The sequence below is a fragment of the Hemitrygon akajei genome, chromosome 32 (genome assembly GCF_048418815.1).
Source record: "Hemitrygon akajei chromosome 32, sHemAka1.3, whole genome shotgun sequence".
In the NCBI taxonomy this organism is placed as follows: Eukaryota; Metazoa; Chordata; class Chondrichthyes; order Myliobatiformes; family Dasyatidae; genus Hemitrygon; species Hemitrygon akajei.
In genome coordinates, this window is record NC_133155.1 from 32038407 (window position 1) to 32065317 (window position 26911).

Below are 26911 nucleotides of genomic sequence, written 5' to 3' on the forward strand. Positions count from 1 at the left end.
ATGAAGTATAGAAGATTGCGGGGGTGGGGGAGGTGGGTTGACATGGTGGGTTCTGAGAGCTTGCTCAGGACCTCTGCATCAGTAGATCCAGTTGCCAATGCTGGACTGTTTAACCTTACTGAAAATTAGACCAGAGTGGATTACACGAGCTTCTCAAGGGTGACTCTGGGATGATAGGGGCACCATTTAAAAAACAAGAGATTGCCCCCTTCAGGCAGGGATGAGCAGGAATGCTGACTTTGTTCCCTTTGGAATTCTCTACCTCAGAAAGCCCATGGAGCCTGATTATTGAAGCTATTCAAAACAGACATTATGTCAGTTTATGAGGAGTAAAGGACAATGGGGAATAGTCAGGAAAGTGAACTAGAGGCCTGGTCACCCATGGTGTTACAGAATGGCCGAGTCACGTGGCTGACCCCTGCTCTTGTTTCTTATATTCAGTTTAACTTCCAGACGGGCCCATTCAGCATGTCCCACAGTTCACCAATACTTCACAGTGTCCTGCGACCAATGGAATGGAAGGGATCTGATACCTCCTCACTGGGTGAAATGTGACAGATCTTCACAACCTTGTCTGTGTCACTGGTGTTCACAAGGAGACGGGCAGGCTGAAAGATCTTGGTTGGCTCCAGGATGAGAACCTGTCGGCACAAGTAATGGCTAGGTTATCAAACGGAGTGTGGCAGTCCCTCCTCCATGAGACGGTCACCTCGTCAACATTCATAATGCCCTCCCTCTGAGTTTAATTCCAACCCATATAAAGTACTTCTACCATGGTAGTGTAGAGGTTAGCATAACGCTATTACAGTGCCAGCAAAGTGGGTTTAATTTCTGCCGCTGTCTGTGAGGAGTTTGCATGTTCTCCCGGTAAATACACAGGTTTCCTCCAGTTTCCTCTCCAATTCCAAAGATGTGCAAGGCTAGCAGGTTAACCGGACACACGGTTGTAATTAGGCGGGGTGGGTTCATGGGCTGGAGTATGCTGTATTTCCATCCCACCTAGGACGTTTCCAGGGCAGACGAGCTTGAGTTATTAGGAGAGACCGGATAGTTCGTCTTCTCTGGAGGCTGAGTGACCTTTTCGGGGTTTTTAAATCATGAGGAGAATAAATACAATGGCTTGTCACAGTCTCACACCCTCTCGGAGAGTAAATCTAAAGGGCAGAGGTGTAAATTGAGAGATGAAAAGTATAAAGGGCACCTGGGGGACAAATTTTTTCTCACAGAGTTATATTGACCGAGAAGGCAAAAGTGGTGGAGCTCAGTACAGTTAACGGATATCTGGATAAAAACACGGATAGGAAAGGTTTAGAGAGATGTGAGATACAGAGAGTGGTGGGTGCGTGGAATGTGTTGCCAGGGGCGGTGGAAGAGGCAGATACATCATGGACATTTAAGAAACTCTTAGTTAGGCACATGCATGATAGAAAAATGAAGGGCTATGTAGGAGGGCAGGGTTAGATTGATCTCAGAATAAAAGATCAGCACAATGTCTGTACACGTCTGTGACCTCCAGCACCTGTGTTTCCTGAAATAAAGTCAGGTACTGCCTCATCTCTAGCACGAACAAGGTTGGCCATCACTCTGTCTCGAAGAGTGTGCCCACGTCCAGATGGCAGCCAGAGGGCCGTGCCCTGCGGATTCCCTCACCAGGAAATTATCCACGGGTGCTTTGTTTCTGCAGATTGACAGTAAGAATTCCATCCAGAAGTCCACCAGCTCCTGTTTGACACTGTGTGGCTCACTGGTGTCAGTTTTGAAGCGCCGGTAGAGGAGGTACGTTTCCATTGCTGACGCCAGGTACCTTAGGGGAAAAAGACAGGTATAATACGGGATGATCAAAATCACAGGGCTGCATTAGACCATATAACTCTTTCACAGGGTGTGAGTGTTGGGACTGACATTAGTCATTAGGCTACATTGTGTGGTGCTAGGTCTAGATATTACATCCCACTGTGGGGCTGCCCAATGCCTGTTCGGCTGATGACATTTTAGGGAATAGAGAACAGTCGTTGGATCCTAATTCAAAACATGGACATTCAAGTTGAGGGCAGGAGCAGACCCAACAGCCTCTGAAACCTACAGCATCATTTATCAAAAATCAGTGTTGATCTGACACAAATCTCAACTCCACGTCCCCACCTAGTCCGATAACCTTTCACACCCTTGCATAATCAAAGATCTACTTCTGCCTTAAAAATATTTCATCTCCTTCCACCACCCAAAGACTCTTCGGAAGAAAACAAAATTCTGCATCTCTGTCTTATATCAGTAGAGGCCCTAGTTCCACATTTTCCTACAAAGGGAAGCATTGTGTGCACATCTACGCTATCAACACCCCTTTGGTTCAGATCTGTTTCGAAGTCCCTTCTCATTCCTCAAACCCCTGCAGATAAAATTCCATCCTGTCCACCCTTTCTTTGTAAGACAAACTGCCCGACCTTCGTCCAGTAAGCCTGCATTGAAATTGCTTCCAATGACAAGGGTCTGGGGCAGAGTTCCAGGGAGCAGGGACTAGCTCATAGATCATAGTCTGACTGAGCTTGGAGTGTCGGAGGAGCAAAAATAATCTCATGGTGGGACCAGAGAGATTATTCCCTGAGAGTTCTAATCCATGCTTATGTTTCCTGCAAATGATAACACGAGCAATTCTGCAGATGCTGGAAATCCAGAGCAACGCACAGCAGAGTACCAGAGAAACTCAGCTCTGGCAACATCTACGTAGAGGAATAACCAGTCTGACGTCTCAGGCTGAAAGCTTTCCTCAGGACTGGGGGGGCGGGAGGGGAAGCCAGAATAAGGTGGTGGGAAGAGTCGAAGGACGGAAAGATGGCAGGTGATAGGTGAGGACGGGTGGGGAGGAGGGTGAGTGGTGGTGAAGTGAGAAGTTGTGAGGTGATAGGTAGAAGAGGTAAAGGGATGAAGATGAAGGAATCTGATGGGAGAGCAAGAGTGGACCACGGGAGAAGGGGCACCGGGGGAGGTGATGGGCAGGGGACGAGGACAGAAGGGATAAGAGGGGAGCCAGAATAGCTTCCTATGAACGTCTTATCCAGTTGTGACTGGCCTACTGCATCCTCACACAATCCTTTCAGGTCGCAGAGCCGCTCTCCTCTCCTGAGTTTAGGATGGGAGGCTCACCTGACTGAGCCGAAGGCCATGGACCCGAGGTTAGTGCCAGACTCTGAGTCGTTGGCCTGGATTTTGGGCCGTGGTCTGGGACTCCGGGTGGGAGACAGGTCAGTACGTCCTGCTGGACGGAATTATCCGAGGCACGGTCAGGTGGGCAAGACTGGGGGCTGTGGGAATCAGATATTTGGTGCTTGGAGGAGCTCAAGGATTTAGCAAAGTGGCTTACTCATTCTCAGTTAGTGTGGCAGGTCTAGGGGCGCATTATACTGGGAAGCTCCGATGGTGTGGCAGCGCCCTACGGGGGAGTTTTTATAAAGGGTGCTGCCATCGCCCGCGGTCACTGGGGCCACACTGTATGATCCACAGTGGCTGTAAATGTTCCTTACTCGGGCTTAAGTCAATCCTCACTCACTCGGGGCTGCAGTACATGTGAATGATGCCCCTGCCAGGTGAAGACAATTATCAAATGCAGTCTGCAGTTGCAGAGGCGACCCACAGGGGGCACCGGTGTGGGCAGGGGAGAGTTGCTGAATCGCTATTTGTTTCCTCTGCTTTCTATATGACACCGTGACGATGCAACTTTGACATCCCGCGGTCATGAGGACAGCCCGGTAGCACATTGCTTTAGAGCGACAGTGGATACCGGTCCGGGTTCAATTCCCGCCAATGTCTGTAAGGAGTCTATACATGCTCGCTGCCACGACATGTGCTTCCCTGGATGCTCTGCTTTCTTCCCACATTCCAAATGCGTACAGGTTAGTAAGGATTAGTGAGCTGCAAGCGCGCTCTTTTGGCGCCAGAAGTATGCCGACACTTGCAGCCTGCCCAGCACAATCCTCGCTGATTTGACCTGACACGCATTTTACTCTACATTTTGACGTTTCGATGTGCACGTGACGAAGAAGGCTAATCTTCCACCTTTAATCTCAATCCAGACGCCACCTTACCAGACGGGCGCATTCAGCCTGTAGAGCTTCTCTGAGGCCTGGATGATTTTGGTTTGGTCGTTCAACAAGATGCAGGCCCCAAAGTAAAACCCTACGTCCCAGTAAAACTGCATCTTCTCCAGGCTTCCCTTCCGGCCCAGCAGGCTGCTCAGCTTGACTCCTGCGCAAACCCAAAAGACGTTCTGTTAGGACACCAAGGAGCAATAGATATCCTTCGAATACACTTTATTTATTTATCTATTTACTTACTTACTTATTTAGTTATGGGATACAGCAAGTTTCGAGCCACAGTGGCTGTGCAATCCCCTGACTTAATCCTAGTCTAATCACGGGGCAATTTACAATGACCAGTCACAGAGAGAAGGCAGAAACTCCTTACAGGCTGCAGCGGGAATTGAACCCCGGGTCACCTGCACTGTAAAGTGTCGTGCTAACCACTGTGATGCCCCACGACGTTATTGTGCTGCCCTGTGCCTCTTACAGTGTACTTGCCCAGAACCTACTGATGACTGCAGACTGCTGGAATCTGGAGAAACACACAAATTGCTGGAGTTGGTCATCAGCGGGGCAGCACAGAGGTTAGGATAACTCTATTCCAGTGCCAACCTTAAGATCGGGGTTCAATTCCCGCCGCTGTCTGTACAGAGTTTGTACGTTCTCCCTGTGACCACACGGGTTTCCTCCCACAGTCCAAAGACGTGCGGTTAGGGTTAGTGAGTTGTGGGCATGCTATGTTGTCGCCAGAAGCGTGGTGATACTCGCGGGCAACCCCCCAATGCGATGCTCGCTGATTTGATTTGCCGCGTTTCACTGTTTGTTTTGATGTAATTGCAAACTAATAAAGCGAACCTCTCTAATCCCCGAAGTCGGCGGGTCAGGCGGCATCTGTGGAGGCAGATGGATAGTCACAGTTTCAACACTGTGCACGATCTTGGCCCAAAACATCAACTGTCTCTCTACCTCCACAGATGCTGACTGACCAGCCGAGTTTCTCCAGCAGTTTGTATCTCTTTTTTGCTGCTGATGATGTAACTGTGTAAAATGAGCATGTGTCATTATCCTCATAAGATGTACTGTACTGGACAGTTTGTGGCAAGAGAGAATCACCCACGTTAGTTCAAGTGAAAGCATCATCCCAGCCTTTACCTCAAGTCTCTTATGATGTTACTAGATTTGCATATTAATTACTCATTAAGCTAACCAAATGACTCTGTTTAATTGATCACATCCCTTAATTGACACATTAACTGTTAACGGCTGCCAACTGATCTCTGTTCTTCAGAAAGTCGACAATTATATATAGATGTGGATGGTGGGGCTATGTGCAGGTCGATGAGAGAAAGCAGTTTAACTGGTTTAGCATGGACTAGATGGACCGAAGGGCCTGTTTCTGTGCTGTACTTTTCCATGACTCTATGTCTCATTCTTGTAGAATGTGAGCTGCTGTTAGAAACTTTTAAAAACAGCAAAACATATTTTTATTTTTTTATCTTTCCTTTCCATCTCTTTATCTCTTTTAGTCACGTATTACTAACACTCTGAGGATCTGATTTGGCACTGAGTTCACCCAGTTCTTTTTCAATCGTCCCTTTGTTATTCTTCAGCCCATTTGCTGCTCCTTCCATTCATCAGACTGCTGCTGTGTGATCAGGCACGGTCCCAGGACTCCGAGCTAATGACCCAGTTCTGGATACGAATAGAATCGAGGGTGCTGAGGCAGAAGGCGGAGCAGGTTTGAGGACCCGACGACATCGTCCTCATTCTAATTCTTCTGTTCCTACAGTGAAGGAGTAGCAATTGTATCCAGATCTGTAAGGAGTGAGATTTGGAGGGGAAGGAGACATTTGTTCCAATTCACCTCCTTCCAGGCAGGTTACCTAAGGTCACAATGCTACCTGGTGTTGTTGGAGTGGCCACAGCGTGCACTGAAGCACCTCATTAAACGGTACACCCTCCCCGCACGTGTTCCAGACACAGGAGATTCTGCAGATGCTGTAAATCTTAGGCGTGTCCCATGCATGTTGTAATGCTGATGGAGTTCCTTAACCTTTGATAGTGGTGGAGGATGTGCTAATCCAACTGGCTGATTTGTCTTGAATTATACTAAGTTGCCAGAAAGATCTGTGATTTGAAATATTACCGTAGATGTCGGATTATAAGCCGCTACTTTTTTCCCACATTTTGAACAGCTTTGAACACTGCGGCCTTTACTACGGTACGGCTAATGCATGGTTTTTTTTCATGCCGCCAAAAACATTTTGCCTCGTAACAGTAGACCAATAAAATTGATGAGTAGTTCACAGAGGTCCAATGAAATTGTACGATAAATCAAGCGCACTTTCACAATTAAATTATTGTACATCAGTCATTTGTACTCACCCTCATCAACATGGAAAACACTCGAAGAAAAGCATTGTGCTGCCTTTATGGCAGTTATTTAGTTTATAATATTTTCGCTTAGTAGTTCATTTGTTAGTATTTTCTAGTTAAAGTTAGAAGTACTACATCCCGGGACACTATGACGTCACATCCGGTTTCGCCGCGTCTTGTGGGAAATACCGGTTTGTGATAAACGGGAAGGTGGGGGCATTAGGCGAGCGCGAAACGCTGCTTTTAAGTTAAAGGCGATCAATAACTTTTCCTGGTAGGCTGCAGTATATATTTTTTTACCAGTCGTTAGGAGATATTGGAATGTATACGCAACGTAATTTGTGTGTTACCGATACGTATGTATATTTAAAAGTAGCCGTGTTACAGGCACGGTTCGAAAAAAAGCATTTGCAATATGTATTTGTTTATGTTACCATATGGATTTAATTAAAAGTTAAAAAATCCTCACGTGTAATATCTTTCTGTGTAAATATCTCATATTACAACGTGGGACACCTGCGGCCTAAAATCCGGTGCGGCTTGTACAAGTACAAAATTGATTTTCTTTCTAAAATTAGAGCCAGCGGCTTTTAATCAGGTGCGCTCTGTAGTACGAAATCTACGGTACATGTTTTTCTCCCTCCTTAGATGCAACCTGATTTGTTGAATGTTTCCAACATTTTCTGTTATACATCTCCAGTGCCAATTGTTAAAGTTGTTTTAGCTATGTTTGTCAGGATCAGAGGAAACTTTCCCACCACAATCCTGTCAGGCTGTCAGGAACGGGGGCCAGGAGGGACAGCTGTAAGACCCGGAGTCCGGAGCACTCGGCCCGGATCGAGACCCGGAATGCGGACACAGGCTTTGTCGATGGTGGGAGACACTGGGGAGTTCAGAGGTGAGCTGCACCACGGAATGTATTTGTTATTCATGACGCTGGCCCAGCTAAGCTTCTGATCAGTGTTAACCCTCAAGGACATTGCCAGGTGGCTGGAAATGCCACTGGATATTAAGGGACCACCCTGTGGAAAGTGGTTGATGGCCCCATTTGGGCTCTGCAAACGTCCCTGACAACCACCAGCCTACACCTGAATATTGCTCGGGTCCATTTGTCGATGAACCACTTTAATGGGCTGTGAACGGAAATGAAAGGTGTACAATCGTCATCAGACATTGCCATGACAGAGAGATGTTCATTAACAGAGTTGAAGATAGTTGGGCCTAGGACACTGCCTTAAGGAGCTCCAACAAGATGCACCGGAGACCTGCGACCACTTGATGGAAAGCTCTCCTCCCTGACTCCCATTCATTTCAATGTTATCATAGCTCCTTTATACACATAATGTAGACAAGATGCTGATGGAGCCAAGCCCATTACTCTCACCTGACTTCTAGGACACAGCTCCTTTGACCAGGCTTGTTCTAAGCCGGTAACAAAACGTGGTACTCAGTAATGTTTGCACAACCCGAACGAAACATCACTGAGCAGGTTACTAGAGTGAGTATTGATAAATAACTTCACATGAATTCATTGCGTGCATAGGAACTCACTTAGCACGTAACATATAACTAAATAGACTTCAGACTCATTAACAACAGCCACAAGATATGAGGGCTAAACATTCATTGGTAAATTTTCCACCCACTCACCTACCATGCTGAACTACAGAGAAGATCTACACAGCTTTACTAGTCTCTTTCAATCCACAGAAACTCTGGGGTGGCAGCTGGTAGAACTGTAGGGATGTCATGACTGTAGTGGTTAGCACAGCACTTTACCGTGTCAGTGACCCAGGTTCGATTCCCACTGCTGCCTGAAAGGAGTTTATACTTGTTTCCTCCAGGTGCTTTGCTTTCCTCACACAGTCCACAGACGGATCGGTTAGTAAGTAAATTGTTCATTGTAAATTGTCCCGTGATTAGGCTAGGGTTAAATAGGTGTTTCAGACTGAAACGTCGACTGTACTCTTTTCCACAGAAGCTGCCTGGCCTGCTGAATTCCTCCAGCATTTTGTGTGCGTCGCTTAAATAGATGGGTTCCTGGGTGGTGTGGCTCGAGGGGCCTATTCTGCACTGTCTCTCAGTAAATGAATACCACTGACTCGCAACTTCAAACAGCTGGCCTGACTCTGGGCTTCTAGGGCTGTCTGTGTGGAATGTGCATGCTCACCCCATCACTGTGTGCATTTCCCCCGGCTGCTCTGCTTCCCAAACCCATGCCAATTGGTAAATGATGGAGCACTGTAAATTTCCCCTGGTGTGCGGAGAGAATCTGGGGGGGGGGGGGGTCAGGGTAGTTGATGAGATTGAGGAGAGAATAAAATGTAGGCTTCATGTAAATGGGTGCTTGATGGTCAGTGTGAACTCGAGCAGAAAGCGGAATGACTGTGAGCTCTGTCGTCTACCTTTCTCTCCCTCTCTCTCTCTCTCTAAATACAAAATGCACATCCTTCCATTCTTCCTGATGTACTCCCCATAATGGTGGAAAAAAATAAATGCATTTTCTGTGAGATATCTGTATATTTCTATACAAACTTCCATTGGACAACATATTGGTTGGAAAAAATTGACATAAACACAGCCCCTACAGAATTACTAATTGGTATACTCTCACAACATTCCGAGTTAAGGACAGAGGAACAGTCAGACTTTCATGAATAAACATAAGAGGTTCTTCAAATGCTGGGAAAGAGGGGAGCCACGATGCTGAGTGAGAAAACAGGGAAGGGAGAGGGGCGGATACATTACTGGAAGTTAGAGGAATCAGAGTTCATGCCATCAGGTTGGAGGCTCTGATGTATGCTCACACAGTAAATCCCAGGCTGAGGCCCCACCTGCTCTTTGAGGTGGGAGTAAGATGGAACTGACTTGGAGAGCCAACACCAGACAACCTGCTGGGAGAACTCAGAGGGCCAGACAGCGTCCGTGGGAGGCAAGAAATTGCCGTCGTTTCAGATTGAAATTCTGCATTGGGGCCTGACGTTGGGTTTTGACCTGAAACGTCAACAATACCTTTCCTCCCACAGATGCTGCTCGACCGCCTGTCCTTACTCCTTCTCTGTTGGTTAGATTGAGTGAAGTAGGGTTTTTCTCTTTGGAGAGGAGGAGGATGAGAGGTGATTTGATAGAGATATACATGATGATAAGAGGCATAGGTCAAGGGGATAGACAGAGACTTTTTCCCAGGGCGGAATTGGCTAAGAAGAGGGGCGTAATTTTAATGCAAATGAAGGAAAGTATGTAGAGGAAGGATGTCAGAGGTAGTTGTTTTTACACAGAGAGTGGTGGGTGCATGGGATGGTCTGCCAGGGCGGTGGTAGAGCCAGATACATTAGGGACAGTTAAGAAACTCTTAGTTAGGCACATGCATGTTAGAAAAATGGAGGAAATACGTAGGAGGGAAGGGTCAGATTGATCTTATAGAAGGTTAAAAGATCAACTCATCATTGTGGCACAAAGAGCCTGCACTGTCCTATGATGCTCCATGCTCTGTGTATATACAGTGGATTCCAGTTAATTGAGACACATATGAACCAGTACATTTTGGCCCAATTAGCCAAAATTTCATGGAATTAGTTAAAAAGGTATAAAAAAAGACAGACTACCATTAAACTGAGTAACACATTGTGTACGTATTTAAATGAAATGCAGAACAAATTAGAACACAATCAATACTACTATAAAACTGTATATTAATTCCTAATAGTCATTGACAGAAGAATCCATCCAGTGTATGCTGCCGTGTACTTTAAACTGACTGTAAATGAACAAAATTAGCGCAGAAATAGTGTAGATAATGGACTGCCTTCATACAATCCTTTTGACGAACGCATCCTCCATATCTTCAGTTTCATTGTAACATTCAAGGTGATTCTCAATCCCTTCAAATTCTTCATAGTTCCTAACTTGTTGAAGTAGTGAAATCGCTTCATCTTCACTCCCACCTATTTCTGGTATCTCCAAGCCTGAGTGCTTGAAACCACAGTGACAAAAACAGTTCCGAATTGTCTTGTTGCTTATTTCTCACCAACTATTAGAGACAAAAATTACCACTTTTGAATACAAACACACTTAATTGATGCTATTTTAAAAAACGCTCGCTCTAAGTACATGCATGTGGATCTACATGGGAACCTGAGGGAAAACTTAACAGAGCAATTATGCTGTGGAATTCATGGATGGAAATTGGAAATTAGAATCAGGCACATGTGACTGATGATACAGGTAGTTAGAAACTGTTCAGCAACAGTCTTCTGCCCCAATTAAGTGGCATAGTGCCCCAATTAAACGAAGTGAATCCCGGCCATTTTCTTGATTAGCGTTTGTTCTTCAAGAGTTGTCCCAAATAAGCAGCGGCTGCCCCAATTAACCAGAATCCACTGATAATGTTTTTGTTTGTCTTATGCTCCTTGGGATGGAATGGCCAGAAGGAAGGGAAATGCCTAAGCTAAGTGTTGACAGTGCCACTCTCAATGCTCACCCACACACCGTCCAAATAGCCCTTGTGCTTCTGCTCAACTATTTCAGAGCAAGCTAGGTCATGCTCACTTACTATTGATATTGCAAGTCATTCACCATTGGCAAATCCTGCTCTACAGAAGTGATCAATACAAGTAATGTTACCTGTTTTCTGGAGATCAGTTGACGTTTCAAACCGATGCCCTGCTGCCATGAGGAACACAGCAACATTAATGCCCGAATGTAGAGTAGGCTCGTGCTCGAAGGCCATCCGGTACCTGCAGGGAACAATAACCATGCTATTCACCTGTATCTTTTCTCCCCTTTTGCCCAACTCACCCCCAGGCTGTCAAGAAACTTCACTTACAGATGTACGAGTGTGATTAAGAAATTTATAGATGATATAACAATAGTCTAGATGGGGGTTCCAAAAATTTTCTATGCCATAGACCAATATCATTAAGCAAGGGGTTCATGGATCTCAGGTTGGGAACTCCTGGTCTAGGATGATGGCGAGACTGAGAACTGTTGTCTGAAAAAAAACTATCAATATTCTTACCAGTGAAACAGAAATAGACTCATAGAGTCATTGGAGCACAACAGCACAGTCAGCCCTTCAGCCCATCTAGTCTATGCTGAACTATTTTTCTGTTTAATTGACCCTGCATATGGTTTTCAATAAAGTGTTAACACAATTAAATGCAATTGATCATATGAATGTAAAGTTTGCACTGTGTTTCTTTTTGTAGATATGTTTTTATCAGGAGTGAAGGCCAGCTTAGGAAACTTAACATCTCAGAGCACATTCTGACAAAGTTTTACTCAGCCATTATTGAGAGGGATGTGACCACCTCTGTCACCGTGTGACTTCTCTCTCCAAGTCCAGGTCGCAGTGGGCATCAGCTACCGACCTCAAAAGACCTGTTCATCACCACAGCAAAGAGGTGACAAAAATAGTGTTGACTCCCCCCACGCTATAGCACTCACCTATCCACCAAGTCGCCTACAGGGAGATGCTACAAGTCCATCACCACCAGAACTACACATCATCTCCGAAGCTTCTTTCTTGGAGCGATCCAGCTTCCCAACAAAACTCACTCAGATGTAACATCTTAAATGACCCTGCACAATATCATTAAATGGTCTTTCCTGCTGTCCTTCTTCTGTTGATAATTATTGAGACTATTCATACGTACACATTTATTTGTTTGATTGTTGACGTTTGTGCAAGTGACTGTTCTGATTGTTGACTGCTTGTGGCTGTTTGCACTATTGTCTTGCAAGTTGTTGGTTGCTGTTGTGCTGTCTTTTATGGTATTGTCCTGTGTTTTATGTTTGGAGCCAAACCACATTCAATTCTGGTATGCTTCAAACACTGGCAATAAAATGATTCTGATTCAAAAGAAAAGCTGTCCCTTGTCCCTGTACTCAAATCCTCTTGGCATTAAAGATCAAAAAACAAATTGGCTTTCTAAACACAAAGTACACTGCAGATGCTGGGGTCAAAGCAACACGTACAACACGCTGGAGGAACTCAGCAGGTCGGGCAGCATCCGTGGAAATGAGCAGTCAACGTTTCGGGCCGAGATCCTTCGTCAGGACTGGGCTTTCTAGTAGCTGTTGTACGAACACTAAGTCTCACAGTACTTCACTTCCCAATCTTACAACATTTAAATCATTGCTACCTTTTTGATTTTCCAACTGAAATACATAATGTCACATTTATTTGTGCTGAACTACACCTGCCAAGCTTTTGCCTGCTTTGTCAATCTACTTCAGTCACCTACAACCCTTCCTGCATCCTCCTCACGACTCGTAATCCTGCCCAGTTTAAGAAAGTGAAGTGATAAAAAAGTGAGAGTTGCTGCTTGATAAATGCAAGTTCTCTGTCTAGGAATTGCATTTCTGCCACCGACAGTGCGTCGTAGCTCACATCCAGACATCTCATAAACATGACAGCATCATCTGTGCTGGTGTAACACTCACCACTTTGTCACCAACTCTGACGTGACCACTGAAACGGCTCCCTGCCGCTGTGCCCGTGCCCTGTGCTACCAGAGATCTCTCTGAGTCAGCCAGGCAGCCTGTTGGCATTAAGGGATCGGCACATTGTTGTCACTGAAACGTATTATGTGCTTGGTCTAGGGACCATTGGGAAGGTTCATACATCAGGCCTGTTAGTTCCTGCATAAGGTTTAAGGACGCTCTAGATCAGGGCTTCCTAACTATATTTTTTATGCCATGAAGCCTTACCATTAGCCAAGGGGTCTGTGGACCAAAGGCTGGAACCCCTGATCTAGATGAAGTGCCTGCGAATCCACAAGTCAGCTGGAGGCTGGAGAAGAGAGGAAGTGAGATCCTCCGAGGGTCAGAGGACTGCGTATGTGGGGGGGGGGGGGGGGGGGAGGAAGGAACAGGGCGCGTTTCACTTCTGTGGCCCTATGTTCTGTTTTCCTGTGTTCTGTGTTATTGTGCCGAGCATTGCGGGCAAGCTACAATAGTGTGGAATGTGCGGCGACGCATACAAATCCCGGCAGCCTACCCTTCAGGTGTGTTGGTTGTTAACGCAAGTGACGCATTTCACTGTGGACACGTGATGAGTAAACCTGAATCTGAAATATGAATCACGTGAATCGTCAGTGCGCTGCAGACTACAGAATACGTGCCGTTAAATGGGATTAGTACAGATGGTCAGTATAGATGTGATGGGCCACAGGGCCCGTTTCTGTGCTGTATATCCCTATGAATCCATGAGGTATAGACAGCAAAATCAATACCATCCTGCCATTGTGTTTTTGAATTAGACCTGGATAAAGTGTGGTGGGTGTTACACTGAAATCGATGATACTACGACAGTTGGTCAGGCAGCACTAATGTGCCCTCAGATGCTGCTTTGTCAGTACTGGTGGCAGAAATGCAATTCCTAGACAAAGAACTTTCATTTATCAAGCAGCAACTTTCACAATTTATCACTTCACGCTGTCGCTCGACACCCCTCGGATCAGGTCTGCCTGCATCGTGAACTGCACTGCAAAGCGTCACGTGGAAAGCAATGTGAAGCGTGGTGGCCGGGACGCGGGGTTAGTTATTAGAAGGCAGAAGTCCAAGATAAATATCCGAGGGAGATGAGGGGAAATGGTTTTATGCAGCAAGCTACCGTCTGGAATGGACTGCTTGAATTGTGGGACTGGAATGCCAGCATGAACTCAGTGGGCCAAATGGCCACCTTCTGAGTGGATAAATTTGCCTGGCGAAAAGAATAGCACACTGATCAAAAACACAAGAGATTCTGCAGATGCTGGAAATCCAGAGCAACGCACACACAAAATGCTGGAGGAGCTCAGCAGGCCAGGCAGCATCCATGGAAATGAATAAACAGTGGACGGTTTGTGCTGACACCCTCCATCAGTTCTGGGAAGGAAGGGGGAAGAACAGGAAGGCAGAAAGAGGGGGAAAGGGCAGCAGAGATCACAGGGGGAAGTAGTGACAGCGGGGATGAGAAGGGGAGAGAGAGAGTGAGGGGGAGAAAGAGGGGGAAAGAGAGGGGGAGATAGAGGGGGAGAGAGAGAGAGGGAGAGGAGGGGGAGAGAGAGAGAAAGTGTGAGAGAGGGAAGAGAGAGAGGAAGAGAGGGGAGGGGAAGAGAGGGGGAAAAGGGGGAAGAGAGAGAGGAAGAGAGGGGAGGGGAGGAGAGGGGGAAGGGAAGGGGAGGAGAGGGGGAAGGGAAGGGGAGGGGGAGAATGAGAGGGAGAGGGAGAGATAAAATTAGAAAGTGTGCAAATTGGTCTGTGCTCAGCTACCATGGAACTGGTGTAGCTGCCTCTGCTAATCAACTCCGGGCAGAGGTGTGAACTGTTTTAATAATGTGTGATGTAATTCATTACATAACGTACATTACATATAGCTGATGTTTTGAACAATTAAAAGAAGAAGTGAGTTGTATGAACTACTTAAAATCCAGCCTATGGGTTTCCATTTCTGACTGGTGTTAAAAAAGCATTCAAATCCTTTCACAAGCAAATGAAGCAAGCTGTACCTGTGTGAACAACATATGCTAACAACATGCACTCCACAAACGTACCAAGTGATGACCATCACCAGCGTGAAGGACCCAGACACCTATCTGTGACATTCAATGGCATTACACCTCCAAGCCCCCATCAATATTCAGCAGGCCACCTTGAGTACTGTATACTGGACCAGTCACAAAAATATTATGGCTGCAAGAACAATTGTCAGCCAAACAAAAGAGCTGGTCATTGACTTCAGGAAACAGGCTGAGTACACAATGTTGCTGAGGTGAAGATCATCGAGAGCTTTAAGTTCCAAGGTAAAAATTTCACCAGCAATGTGTCCTGCTCCAGCCATGCAGATGCTATGCCTGAGATAACTCACCAATACCTCTACTTCCTCAGAAGGTTAAAGGAATTCAGAATGTCCCCGACGACCAACACTGATTTTTATTGATGTACCACAGAAAGCATCCTGTCTGGATGGATCACAGTTTGGAAAAGCAACCGCATTGCCCTCACTCGTTCTCCCTTCCCCACCTCTCATCCGGCAGAAAGTACGAATCTTGAGAACACGTACCACCAGAATCAAAAGAGCTTCTGTCCTGCAGATGACAGACCTCTTACAGGTTAAAGGTAAACTCTCCATCTCACGTTCTACCTTGCCATGGTTCTTACATGTTGCCTACCTGGACTGCACATATTCTGGATCCTGTCTCCCCCCACTACCCGGGAGTCCTGATGTACGGGCTGGCCTGCCCATTATGCCACTGGCTGGCGTTTAGGGGAGCAGTGAAGGTCCTCCATCTCTGGTGGTGGTCAGGGCTTCCTTCATCATGTCAGTAGCTTCCTCGGTCTTCACTACTATCAGAAATGAAAATCCCGGGTGGACACTCAGGAATGCCGTCACACACAGACGTGTGTTTCTGTAACAAATTTGGTTTACCAGTCAGGATTGTTCGCCCTGAGCTGAACCCCCGAACCTGGAGGACCGGCAGACCACTCTTAATCCGGCCTCTTCTCTTTGACCTGTTTGACAAGGGTGACCCTACCAAGAGCCAAAGCCCTGACTCCAACTAACATACCTCTCTGGGTTATTGAGGGACGCAAGTCTCCAAACCCAACAACAAGGTTGTGATCCCCTTTGAGGGTTCTGATGTATGGAATGATCTATCTGGATGGCACACAAACAAAATCCTTTCACTATAACTCAGTATATGTGACAACAATAAATCAGTTGCCAATTACCAGAGGCAGGGCATCTTGCTAAAAGTAACTTACCATCTGACACCCTGAACACTTTGCATTTATGCAGGATACAATTAACTCCTGCCCAAGCAGGGAGCTGGAGCCACTGCAATTCGCTTCCTGCCACAATAGATCTACAGCAGATGCAATCTCACTGGCTCTCCACTTGGCCTCGGACCACCTGGACATCAGCAGTACGTACATCAGGCTGCTGTTTAATGATTATAGCTCAGTGTTCAACACAATAATTCCTTCGGTACTAATCAATAGGCTTCAAACCCTGGGCCTCTGTACCTCCCTCTGCAACTGGATCCTTGACTTCCTCATCAGGAGACCACAGTCAGTGCAAATCAGACATGACATCTCCTCCTTGCTGACAATCAGCACTGGTGCACGTCAAGGGTGCCTGATTAACCCACTGCTCCACTTTCTCTACCTACACAACTGTGTGGCTGGACACAGCTCAGATGCCATCCATAAATTCGCCAATGGCCCGAATGTTGCCAGCAGCATCTCAGATGGTGCCAAGGAGGTGTACAGGAGTGAGAAGGATCCGATGGCTGAGTGTTGTCACAACCACCGTCTTGCATTCAATGTCAATAAGACCAAGGATTTGATTGTGGACTTCAGGAAGGGGAAGTCGAGGGAACACACGCTAGTCCTCATCGAGGGAGCAGCAGTGGAAAGGGTGAGCATTTTTAAGTTCCTGGCTGTCAACATCTCTGAAGATCTATCCTGGGCCCAACATATTGATGCAATTACGAAGAGGGCACACCAGTGGCTATATTTCAGTAGGAGTTTGAGGAGACTTGCTACGTCACCAAAGACTCTCACAGATTTCTGCAGATGTACCATGGAGAGCATTCTGTTGTCTGGAATGGAGACGCTGATGTGCAAGATCAGAAAAAGCAGTACTGGGTTGTAAGCTCAACCGTCTCCATCATGGGCACTTGCCTTCCCACCATCAAAACGTAGAAACAAGCTGGATGAACTCAGCAGGTCAGGCAGCATCCATTGAAATGAGCAGTCAACGTTTCGGGTCGAGACCCCTCGTCAGGACTAAAGAAGGAAGGGGCAGGGGCCCTATAAAGAAGGTGGGGGGAGGGTGGAAAACCAATCAGAGGAAAGATCAAGGGGTGGGGGAGGGGAAGCAGGGAGGGGATAGGCAGGAAAGGTGAAGAAGGAATCTAAAGGGAAAGCACTATGGGTAGTAGAAGAAGGCAGAATCATGAGAGGTGATAGGCAGCTAGAAGAGGAGACAGAGTGAAAGTGTGATGAGGGAAGGGAGAGGGAGGGTATTACTGGAAGTTGGAGAATTCGATGTTCATACCAAGGGGCTGGAGACTACCCAGACGGTATATGAGATGTTGTTCCTCCAACTGAAGTTTGGCCTCATCATGGCAGTAGGCAAAGCCTGAAAAGTGCAGCCTCTGTCATTAAGGACCCCTGCCTCTCAGTACGTGCGTCCTCTCATTGCTACCATCAGAGGGGAAGAATAGGAACACACACTGATCAGTCTAGGAACAAATTCTTCTCCTCTGCCATCAGATTTCTGAAAGTGGACAGTGAACTACCTCACAATTCCTTTTGTTTTTTTAACTGATTCTGATGAGATGCCCTCCACTTGCCTGGATGAGTACAGTTCCAACAAAACTTGGGAAGCTCGACCCCAGCAGAGCAGGCCATCTGTTCCTTTAACCAGTTTGCATGCAGTGGCCACAGCAAGTACCATCTACAAAATGCATTTGAGTTACTCATCTCAGCCACTCCAATATCAATGCCCGAACCCACGACCTGTACAATACCCCTCTCCTCTAAGCTGCCCTTCTGGCCTGTTGTGGGACTTCATCTCCTGTCCTTCACCATCACTGGAGCTCCCTCCCCAGCAGCATGGTGGAAGCACCTTCTTTAGAGATCCTACAGATGCTGGACACCTTCAGCAACACACACACAAATTGTTGGAGGAACTCAGCATCTGTGGCAAGAATGAGTGGCGTTCCAGGCCGAGATCTGTCCTCCACAGATGCTGCCTGACCTGCAGAGTTCGTCCAGCATTGTGTGTGTTGTTTATCAGAAGGACCTCAGAAGATCCTGCCATGGCCCACATCCAACTTCACAAAGGAATTAGGGCCGGACCTTGTTCTGATGCACTGACTTCAGAAAAATGTAATAAAGATCGAACACTCTTTCTGCGTTCCGCTCAACCTGGCAGCTTTTCATTCCAGTTCATGCTTGCAACATTTCCCTTTAGAAGGGCCAGCTTCATTTTAACACAGCACCCAGACACAAGGTCTTTGCAGACCAAAGAACTGCGACTCAATCAACAAATAACAGCTTCACTACCCTTGCGCAACTTGGATAATCAGTCATTAATTACAGGAGAATTTGCAGTTTGAGAGCAACAGTGCTTTGTGCCTTGGCTTGTGTAGATTTAAAATAATCTGCAGCGTGGGTGTTTGGGGGCGGAAGAGCATGAGTCAGCTTAAGAATATTTACGTTGCATCAAATTCTACTTAGTTGCATTTCAGAATGTGGAAAATAGCAACCAGATATGATGGATACATAAATCAGATCGCTTCCAGAGTGAGTGGAAAGTAAACGTGCAAACTACACACTTGGACAAACATTAGCCTGTGCAAATGTAGGATGTACATTTGGTCTATGTAAATACATTAACAACACGCATTAGCTCGACTATTCTGTTTACAACAAAATTCCAGATGTCAGCAGGACCTTTGTGGGTGTCTCCCTCACCCTGCATCAGAATTGTAGGTTTATTCCTCCCTCCCCACCTCACCCAATCAATCTAAGTTTAAAATGTAAACAGACCAGCATCGCAAGGTTTACGCTGAGGAATGCCACACTCCCTGCTACCAATCAAATGGATACGGAGTTAACAAGTTAACCTCTCTCTCAATGTCGGAAAAACAAAGGAGCTGGTTGTGGACTACAGGAGGAACGGAGACAGGCTAACCCCTATTGACATCAATGGATCTGGGGTTGAGAGGGTGAACAGCTTTAAATTCCTTGGCATCCACATCACCAAGGACCTCACGAGTTCTGTACACACCTGCTGTGTGGTGAGAAAAGGCACAACAGCACCTCTTTCACCTCAGACGGTCGAGGAAGTTTGGTATGGGCCCCAAATCCTAAGAACTTTCTACAGGGGCAAAATTGAGAAAATCCTGATTGGCTGCATCACTGCCTGGTACGGGAACTGTACCTCCTTTAATCACAGGACTCTGCAGAGAGTGGTCTGGACAGCCCAACACACCTGTAAACACAAAGTACACTGCAGATGCTGTGGTCAAATCAAGAAAGAAAGCTGGATGAACTCAGCAGGTCGGGCAGCATCCGCTGAAAGGAGCAGTCAACGTTTCGGGCCGAGACCCTTCGTCAGGACTAAAGAAGGAAGGGGCAGGGGCCCTATAAAGAAGGTGGGGGAAGGGTGGAAAACCAATCAGGGGAAAGATCAAGGGGTGGGGGAGGGGAAGCAGGGAGGGGATAGGCAGGAAAGGTGAAGAAGGAATGTAAGGGGAAAACACTATGGGTAGTAGAAGAAGGCAGAATCATGAGGGAGGTGATAGGCAGCTGGAAGAGGAGACAGAGTGAAGGTGGGATGGGGGAAGGGAGAGGGAGGGAATTACTGGAAGTTGGAGAATTCGATGTTCATACCAAGGGGCTGGAGACTACCCAGATGGTATATGAGATGTTGTTCCTCCAACCGAAGTTTGGCCTCATCATGGCAGTAGAGGAGGCCATGTATGGACATATCCAAATGGGAATGTGAAGCAGAGTTGAAGTGGGTGGCAACCGGGAGATCCTGTCTGTTGTGGCGGATGGAGCGGAGGTGCCTGACGAAGCGGTCCCCCAATCTACGTCGGGTCTCGCCGATGTAGAGGAGGCTGCACTGGGAGCACCAGATGCAATAGATTACCCCGACAGACTCACAAGTGAAGTGTTGCCTCACCTGGAAGGACTGTTTGGGGCCCTGAATGGTGGTAAGAGAGGAGGTGTAGGGACAGGTGTAGCACTTATGCTTGCATGGATAAGTACCAGGTGGGAGATCTGTGGGGAGGGACGTGTGGACCAGGCAGTCGCAGAGGGAACAATCCCTGCGAAAAGCAGAGAGGGGTAGAGAGGGAAAGATGTCCTTAGTGGTGGGGTCCTGTTGAAGGTGGCAGAAGGAGGATAATATGCTGGATCCTTTTATATGGCCCCTGCCCCCTCCTTCTTTAGTCCTGACGAAGGGTCTCGACCCGAAACATTGACTGCTCATTTCAACGGATGCTGCCCAACACACCTGTAGTTGTGAACTTCCCATGATTCAGAACATTTACAAAAACAGGTGTGTAAAAAGAGCCCGTGGGGTCATTGGGGACCCGAGTCATCCCAACCACAATCTATTCCAGCTGCTACCATCTGGGAAACGGTACTGTAACATAAAAGCCAAGACCAACAGGCTCTGGGACAGCTTCTTCCAACAGGCCATCAGACTGATTTGAGTGTATTCTATGTTACATTGACTGTTCTATTCATTATAAATTAATATAAATTACTAAGATTGCACGTTGTTCATTTAGATGGAGATGTAACGTAAAGATTTTACTCCTCATGTATGTGAAGGATGTAAGAAATACAGTCAATTCCGTTCAACGATGTTCATCTAGACCAGGAGTTCCCAACCTGGTGCCTATGAACTTCTTGTTAATGGTATTAGTCTATGGGATAAAAAAGGTTGGGAATGTTCTCCCCAAAGCCTTGGCCAATATTTAGCCCTCAATCAGCAATAGTGAGTGAAACAGATCATCTGGTGATTGTCTACTTTTTGTTAGTCTTTGGATTTGGCAAATGGTTTGCTGCATTCCCTACGTTACAACAGAGACAATTTTCAAAACTACTTAGCCAGTGCTGAGGAGCTGTGGACCTTTCAAAGACTGTGAAGGCACTTCACAAATACAAACTCGTTAATCATTTTCATTGTAGAGAAACTGCACATGTCACTCCACTCTTTAAGAAGGGAGTGGGGCAGAAGGAAGGAAATTATAGGCCAGTGGTTGGGAAGATGGTGGAGTCCACTATTAGTGATGAGGTTTTGGGGTACTTGGAGGCACAAGGAAATGTAGGCCAAAGTCAGCTTGGGGAAATTTTGCCTGACAAATTTGTTGGAATTCTTTGAGGAAATAAAAGGCCAGAAAGACAAAGGAGAATCAGTGGATGTTTTTTTACTTGGATTTTCAGAAGGCTTCTAACAAGTTAAGAGCCCAAGGTATTACAGGAAAAATATTAGCATGGATAGAAGATTGGATGCCTGGTAGGAGACAAAGAGGGGGAATAAAGGGGGCCAATTCTGCAGACGATACAAAGGTAGGTAGAGGGGCAGGTAGTGTTGGCAAAGCAGGGAGTCTGCAGAAGGACTTAGACAGATTAGGAGAATGAACAAGGCGGCAGATGGAATACAGTGTAGGTAAGTGTATGGTCACGCACTTTGGTAGATTACTTTCTATAGACCGCACTTAGGAGTCCCCAGTGAATGTAAGGACAGAATGACTTGGCAGATGAATGTGTGACCGAAGAATTGGTACAGAGAGCAGGGTTTCAGATTTCTGGATCACTGGGATCTCTTCTGGAGAAGGTTCATCAACTCTGCCTTGGACACCATTATTTACTGACCTTCCTGCTTATTCCTTTACTTTTTCCTGTATTTAATTGCAACATCTTCTGCATCAGGTACAATGAACCAAAATCCAATCTTGCATAATACTGGTTTCAATCATTGTTGGAAAAGACTCCAAGAAATAAAAAAAAACACAGAATCCCAAGACGTTAAACAACCATCGGTCCGAAGTTTTCCCATTGAAAGCTCTTGGCTTGAACTGCAGGTCCATTTCTGAGCTAGTTGTTGGGTCCGGGCCAGTGATGGTGCTGGTGAAACTCAGCCACTTCCGCTGGCTGGTCACTGATGGAACGAGAAAAACAACTAAATACTTTGTTAATCACTCTTTTTCTGGCAAACGATCATCGCCTGTAACTTCTCTTTGGACTTGGAAGCAATTCAATGTGGCTGAGATAAGGCAAGGCGAGGCAGTGGGGCCCATTGCCGAGAACGAGGAACACCTGAGGTTCGTTCGATCTCAGGACTGGGCCAACTATAAGGTGGCAAGGTCCAGGCCCAGAGAAGCTCAAAGCGACAGAGCCCAATGTTTGGACGACGATTTAAGTGCCTGGCCAGACGGAAAAGGTCAGGGTGTTGGGGCCCAAGGTGAGGGACGGGCCAGTTCAGTTCAGTGCCCCACTCTGTGCTGAACTGAGGGTCAACGGATGGCCTCTCCGTGGAATTCAGTTCAGAATGCTATTTGCTTGTGTTTATTGTTTACATGATTTGTTTTTTTCTCTGACCACTGGGTGTTTGACGGTCTTATCTTTTTTTGAGGTTTCTTGGTTTTGTGGCTGCCTTTATGGAGATGAATCTGAGGGTTGCATAGTGCATACGTACTTTGATAATGGATGTACTTTCACTTTGACTTTGAGGAAGATGTCAGATTCAGATTCACTTATTTATCGCACGTACACTGGAACGTAAAGTGAAATGCATCATTTGTGCTAACACACAATCTAAGCACGTGCTTAGTGTAGTCCACAACTATTGCCATACACGCCGGCACCAACATCGCGTACCCACAGTGCTCGGCAGAACAACACGTAACACAACCAAACGGGGCACAACAGGCAACAAAATAACAAGCCCCTTTCCCACCTCCCAGCCTCCCCTCAACCCACCCACACACACACGGACTTTCCTCCAGCCTCAGCCTCGAGGTGTCAGCCATCAGCTGTCGACTTCTGGACTACCGATCAACCTTTGGTCTCCGACCTTCGGTATCAACCCCCGGACTAGCCGATGGCGGGATCCCAAACTACGGGCACAGTGCCTGACTGGTGCTCGTGCTTCCCCGTGCCCCTTGCTTGTACAGACCTCTGGTCATTGGCCTCGAAACAGGGAGCGGAGGCCTGGACTGCAGATATCCCTGTTGCAGGACTTGCAGTGTGGACCACGTACTGGAGGTCTGACCTCTCGCTTCCCCTCGTCCCTGTCCCTAAATCCTAACCAGACCGCTAACTCCCCTCTCTAACCCCAAAACTATCCCCCTACAAACTTAAACAAAAACTAAGCCTGACACACGATATCGACAGAGACCACAGATCAGCACCATCTTGAGAACAAATTGGGCAATAGTTTAACGTGTAGGGCAGACAATAAAGATGAGTTAAAACTTTATTTATCCCAAAGGAAATTATTGTTGCAAGGTTGCTCAGTCAGAACATATACTTTAAAACACAAAATGTAAGCATCAAGATAAGAAGGGTACAAAATGTGCATTAAAAAGTAACCGTGCACAATACAGATGTGGAATGAAATCCAATACTTATACACATAAAGAGGAGGAGTTGTAGAGTCTTATAGAAAGGATCTCCCGTGGTGTTCAATGGTGCACCTCGGTGGACCATTGCTAAAGGTGCTCCTCTGTTTGTCATGGAGACGGGTGAGAGGGATTGTCTGTAATGCTCCATAGGTTCTGCAGCATTCTCCTCTCAGACACTGCGCCAGGGAATCCAGTTCCACCCCCAGCCTTCCTGTCGAGCTTATCGATCTGCTTGGTGTCAGCTGCTCTCACCCTGCTGCCCCAGCAGAGTACAGCGTAGAACGCTGGCCACCACCGAGTCGTAGAACGTCTGCAGCGTCGTACCGCAGACGTTGAATGAAGCGCAGTATCACAGTTTATTGAATCAAGGGTGATGGATGGGAGATAGGATTGAATACTTACCTAGGGGCCTAAAGGCCTACTAAAGATCTGAACAACACACACAAAATGCTGCTGGAACGTAGCAGGCCAGGCAGCATCTATAGGAAGAAGTGCTGTCGACGTTTCGGGCCGAGACCCTTCGTCAGGACTGAATCTGTTTTCAATCCAGGGTATTAATTGAAGCACAAGGTAGAATAATATAGATAGATATTGACCCCTAAGGAAATTACAGGGTCACAGTAGCATTACAAGTGCACAGATACTGTACACAAATACTAGAAGAGAAGTAGAAACAATAAAACACAAGCTACCTCCCACAGTCTAACAGGAGGGGGTCATCACTTCCCTGGCTATAGGTTGACTCACCATAGAGCCTAACGGCCTCGGGCAAGAATAACCTCATATAGCGCTCCTTGGAGCAGTGCAGTTGTCTTGGCGAGGTAAGCGAGACTACATTCTTCTTTTTCACAACGCACTGTAAATGTTTTGATTAACCAAGGGTTTACTGCGACTTTATGAAATATCATTTGCTAACAGCACGAACAGTATGGACAAGGGATAATCTCCAGAGACACTGTCATTTGTTTGTCCCTACTTGGGCGGACCTCAGGAGCCACACTTAAGGATCCCTTACTCATCACACACTCCATTTATGAACTCATCTAATTCCAGGATAATATTAGCTTATGTTTAACTGGTGATGTGCTGGGCAACTTTCCACATTTCCACTAGACCTTGTGGAACCTGTCTGCACTGACCGACATCTGCGTCACTTGGGCTAATTTCAAAATAATTTATCTGCCAGAACCAAATTCTTTTTCAAAAGATGTTTGTTTTGTTTTTAATGGCTAGAAACACTTTGCGCACTTTGCAACCACATGAGTGGACCACATTTGATGACACTTTATTAGGTATTCTGTTTTATAACGCACAGAATCATAGTTTATTATAACATTGGTCTGTGACATAGCCTTGGCTCCCGTTGAACTATGTGAAATGCTGACAGCATCCTTGGAATATAACGTCGTGAACATGCCCCCTGAAGCGAATTCTTCTTGTCAGTTTTCTGACAACTATCTGAATTTCCTCGTGCTTTGCTGTGAATTCCATGAGCACAGTTCTCCCACCTCACAGGTTAGATCATGCCTTCTTTGGCTGTTGTCTCTAAACAAGCGAAACAAACCGACTTCTTCAAAGCTCCACGGGCAATCAACTCACAAAGTGCAAATGTAAATTTATTATCAAAGTGCCCATCTACCACCATACACTACCCCAGTATTCACTTTCTTTCAGCCATTCACAGTAGTTACAAAGAAATACATTAGGATCAATGAAAACCCACTCCCAGACAAAGACGGACTAACAACCTATGTGCAAATGTATGCAACTAGAAATCACTTCACACCCCTGAAAACACTGAACACTTTAGGAATAGTTTCCTCGCCTCTGCAATCAGATTTCTGAACAGTCAGTGAACCCATGAACACTGCCTCACTATCTTTAATTTATTTATATATCTTGCTGTAATTTATAGTGTATTGCACTGTACTGTCACCGCAAATCAACAAATTTCACAGCATACTGTATGGTTGTGTTAATAAACCTGATTCTTATTGGTCGCTACAACGTTGCTCTGTAAAGTCGAATAGACAGAGTGAACTTTGATGGCGAGGTTTACAGAACGATGTGTGAGCGTAGGCAGAACCTGACACTCCTTATTGACAGGCCACACTCCTCTCATTTTCCTGTCAGAGAGACATGCCGCAACAGCAGGAAAACACTCTGCCAACCATGGGAAAGCATTGCCGAATAAAATAACAGAAATGGTGAGACCATGAAGCTGGAGGTAAGTAGGCAATCGAGTGGAGGATAGAGTGCCCGGGAGGGCAGCCCAATTCTTCAGCAGTTAGTGCTGCTGACGCACATCTCCAGTGACTGGGAACTGATTAGATCCGGTCCCTCCATGGGGAGCTCGCACCTTCTCCCAAAGGGTTTCCCAAAGACTCGCACATTCCAAAGATGACCAGGTCTGTTAACTATTCCAGGTCACCCCTAATGAAAGGTGGCTGGTCGGGGTAAATTGACAGGCGGGGAGGGGAGGGAGGGAGAGAGGGAGGGAGAGAGAGAGAGAGGGAGAGGGAGAGAGAGAAAGAGAGAGAGGGAATAGGTTATGGGCAAAGAGCATCAGGCAGAGAAAAATTGGTTGCTTTCTCCAATTAAAAACACATGGCAAGCATCGTTTCACGTTGTACTAAGTCTCCAAGTGTAAGTGTTGCCAAGAGCAGTTGGCGGAGGAGAGGGGCAAAGACTGACACCATGACGACTGGAGTGAACACCCACCCTGCCACCAGCACATTAGCTGCACCAGTCCCAAAAGGGACATTTAAGAAACTCTTAGATAGGCACATGGATGATAGAAAGCTGGAGGGCAGTGTAAAAAGGAAGGGGTCGATTGATCTTAAGATTAGGTTAAAACTACATCATAGGCCAATGGGCCAATGTTTTATGTTCTATGTTCAGAATCAGTATTCAGAAGTCTCTGGACCCTTCTTTGTTGAATAAGTTGCCAATTTCAAGATACTCTTCTACATTGATCACTCTTGTCAATAACTAACGGGTTTCTGAAGCTGCAGCTGATCCTGCACACCCTCATCAATGTCCAGATTCCCAGACGCTGTCAGACATCCCATCACTCTCGATCGCACTCAGCCACAGGCCTCCTGATTCCCACCTACCATCATACCCCCAGTGATCTGGCCGCTCCCTCACTGTCCCTGGTCATTTACCCTCGCACTGTTCCGGATCCCCACTCCCCCTACAAGCCTCATTGGAAACTTCCTCCTTCCTCTGCTCGCTGCCTCACAATAAAAACATTTCCTCACAGCAGCTTCTGGCCTTTCCTCTGTCCGGGGTAGGCACACTCAAATGTTCATCTCCGAGACA

The 26911-nt window shown here is 46.5% G+C and overlaps 1 protein-coding gene across 1 annotated transcript in view; it reads right to left on the reverse strand.

Annotated features, from left to right (window-relative positions):
* LOC140719576 (mitogen-activated protein kinase kinase kinase 5-like) overlaps positions 1-26911 on the reverse strand; it is a 178862-nt gene that overhangs the window by 74242 nt on the left and 77709 nt on the right. The window contains exons 8-11 of the mRNA XM_073034282.1: positions 11073-11185; positions 4080-4239; positions 1651-1804; positions 534-641 (exon numbers count right to left, since the gene is read on the reverse strand). Of these exons, the coding sequence (XP_072890383.1) occupies positions 534-641; positions 1651-1804; positions 4080-4239; positions 11073-11185 (535 nt within the window). The remainder of the gene's footprint in view (positions 1-533; positions 642-1650; positions 1805-4079; positions 4240-11072; positions 11186-26911) is intronic.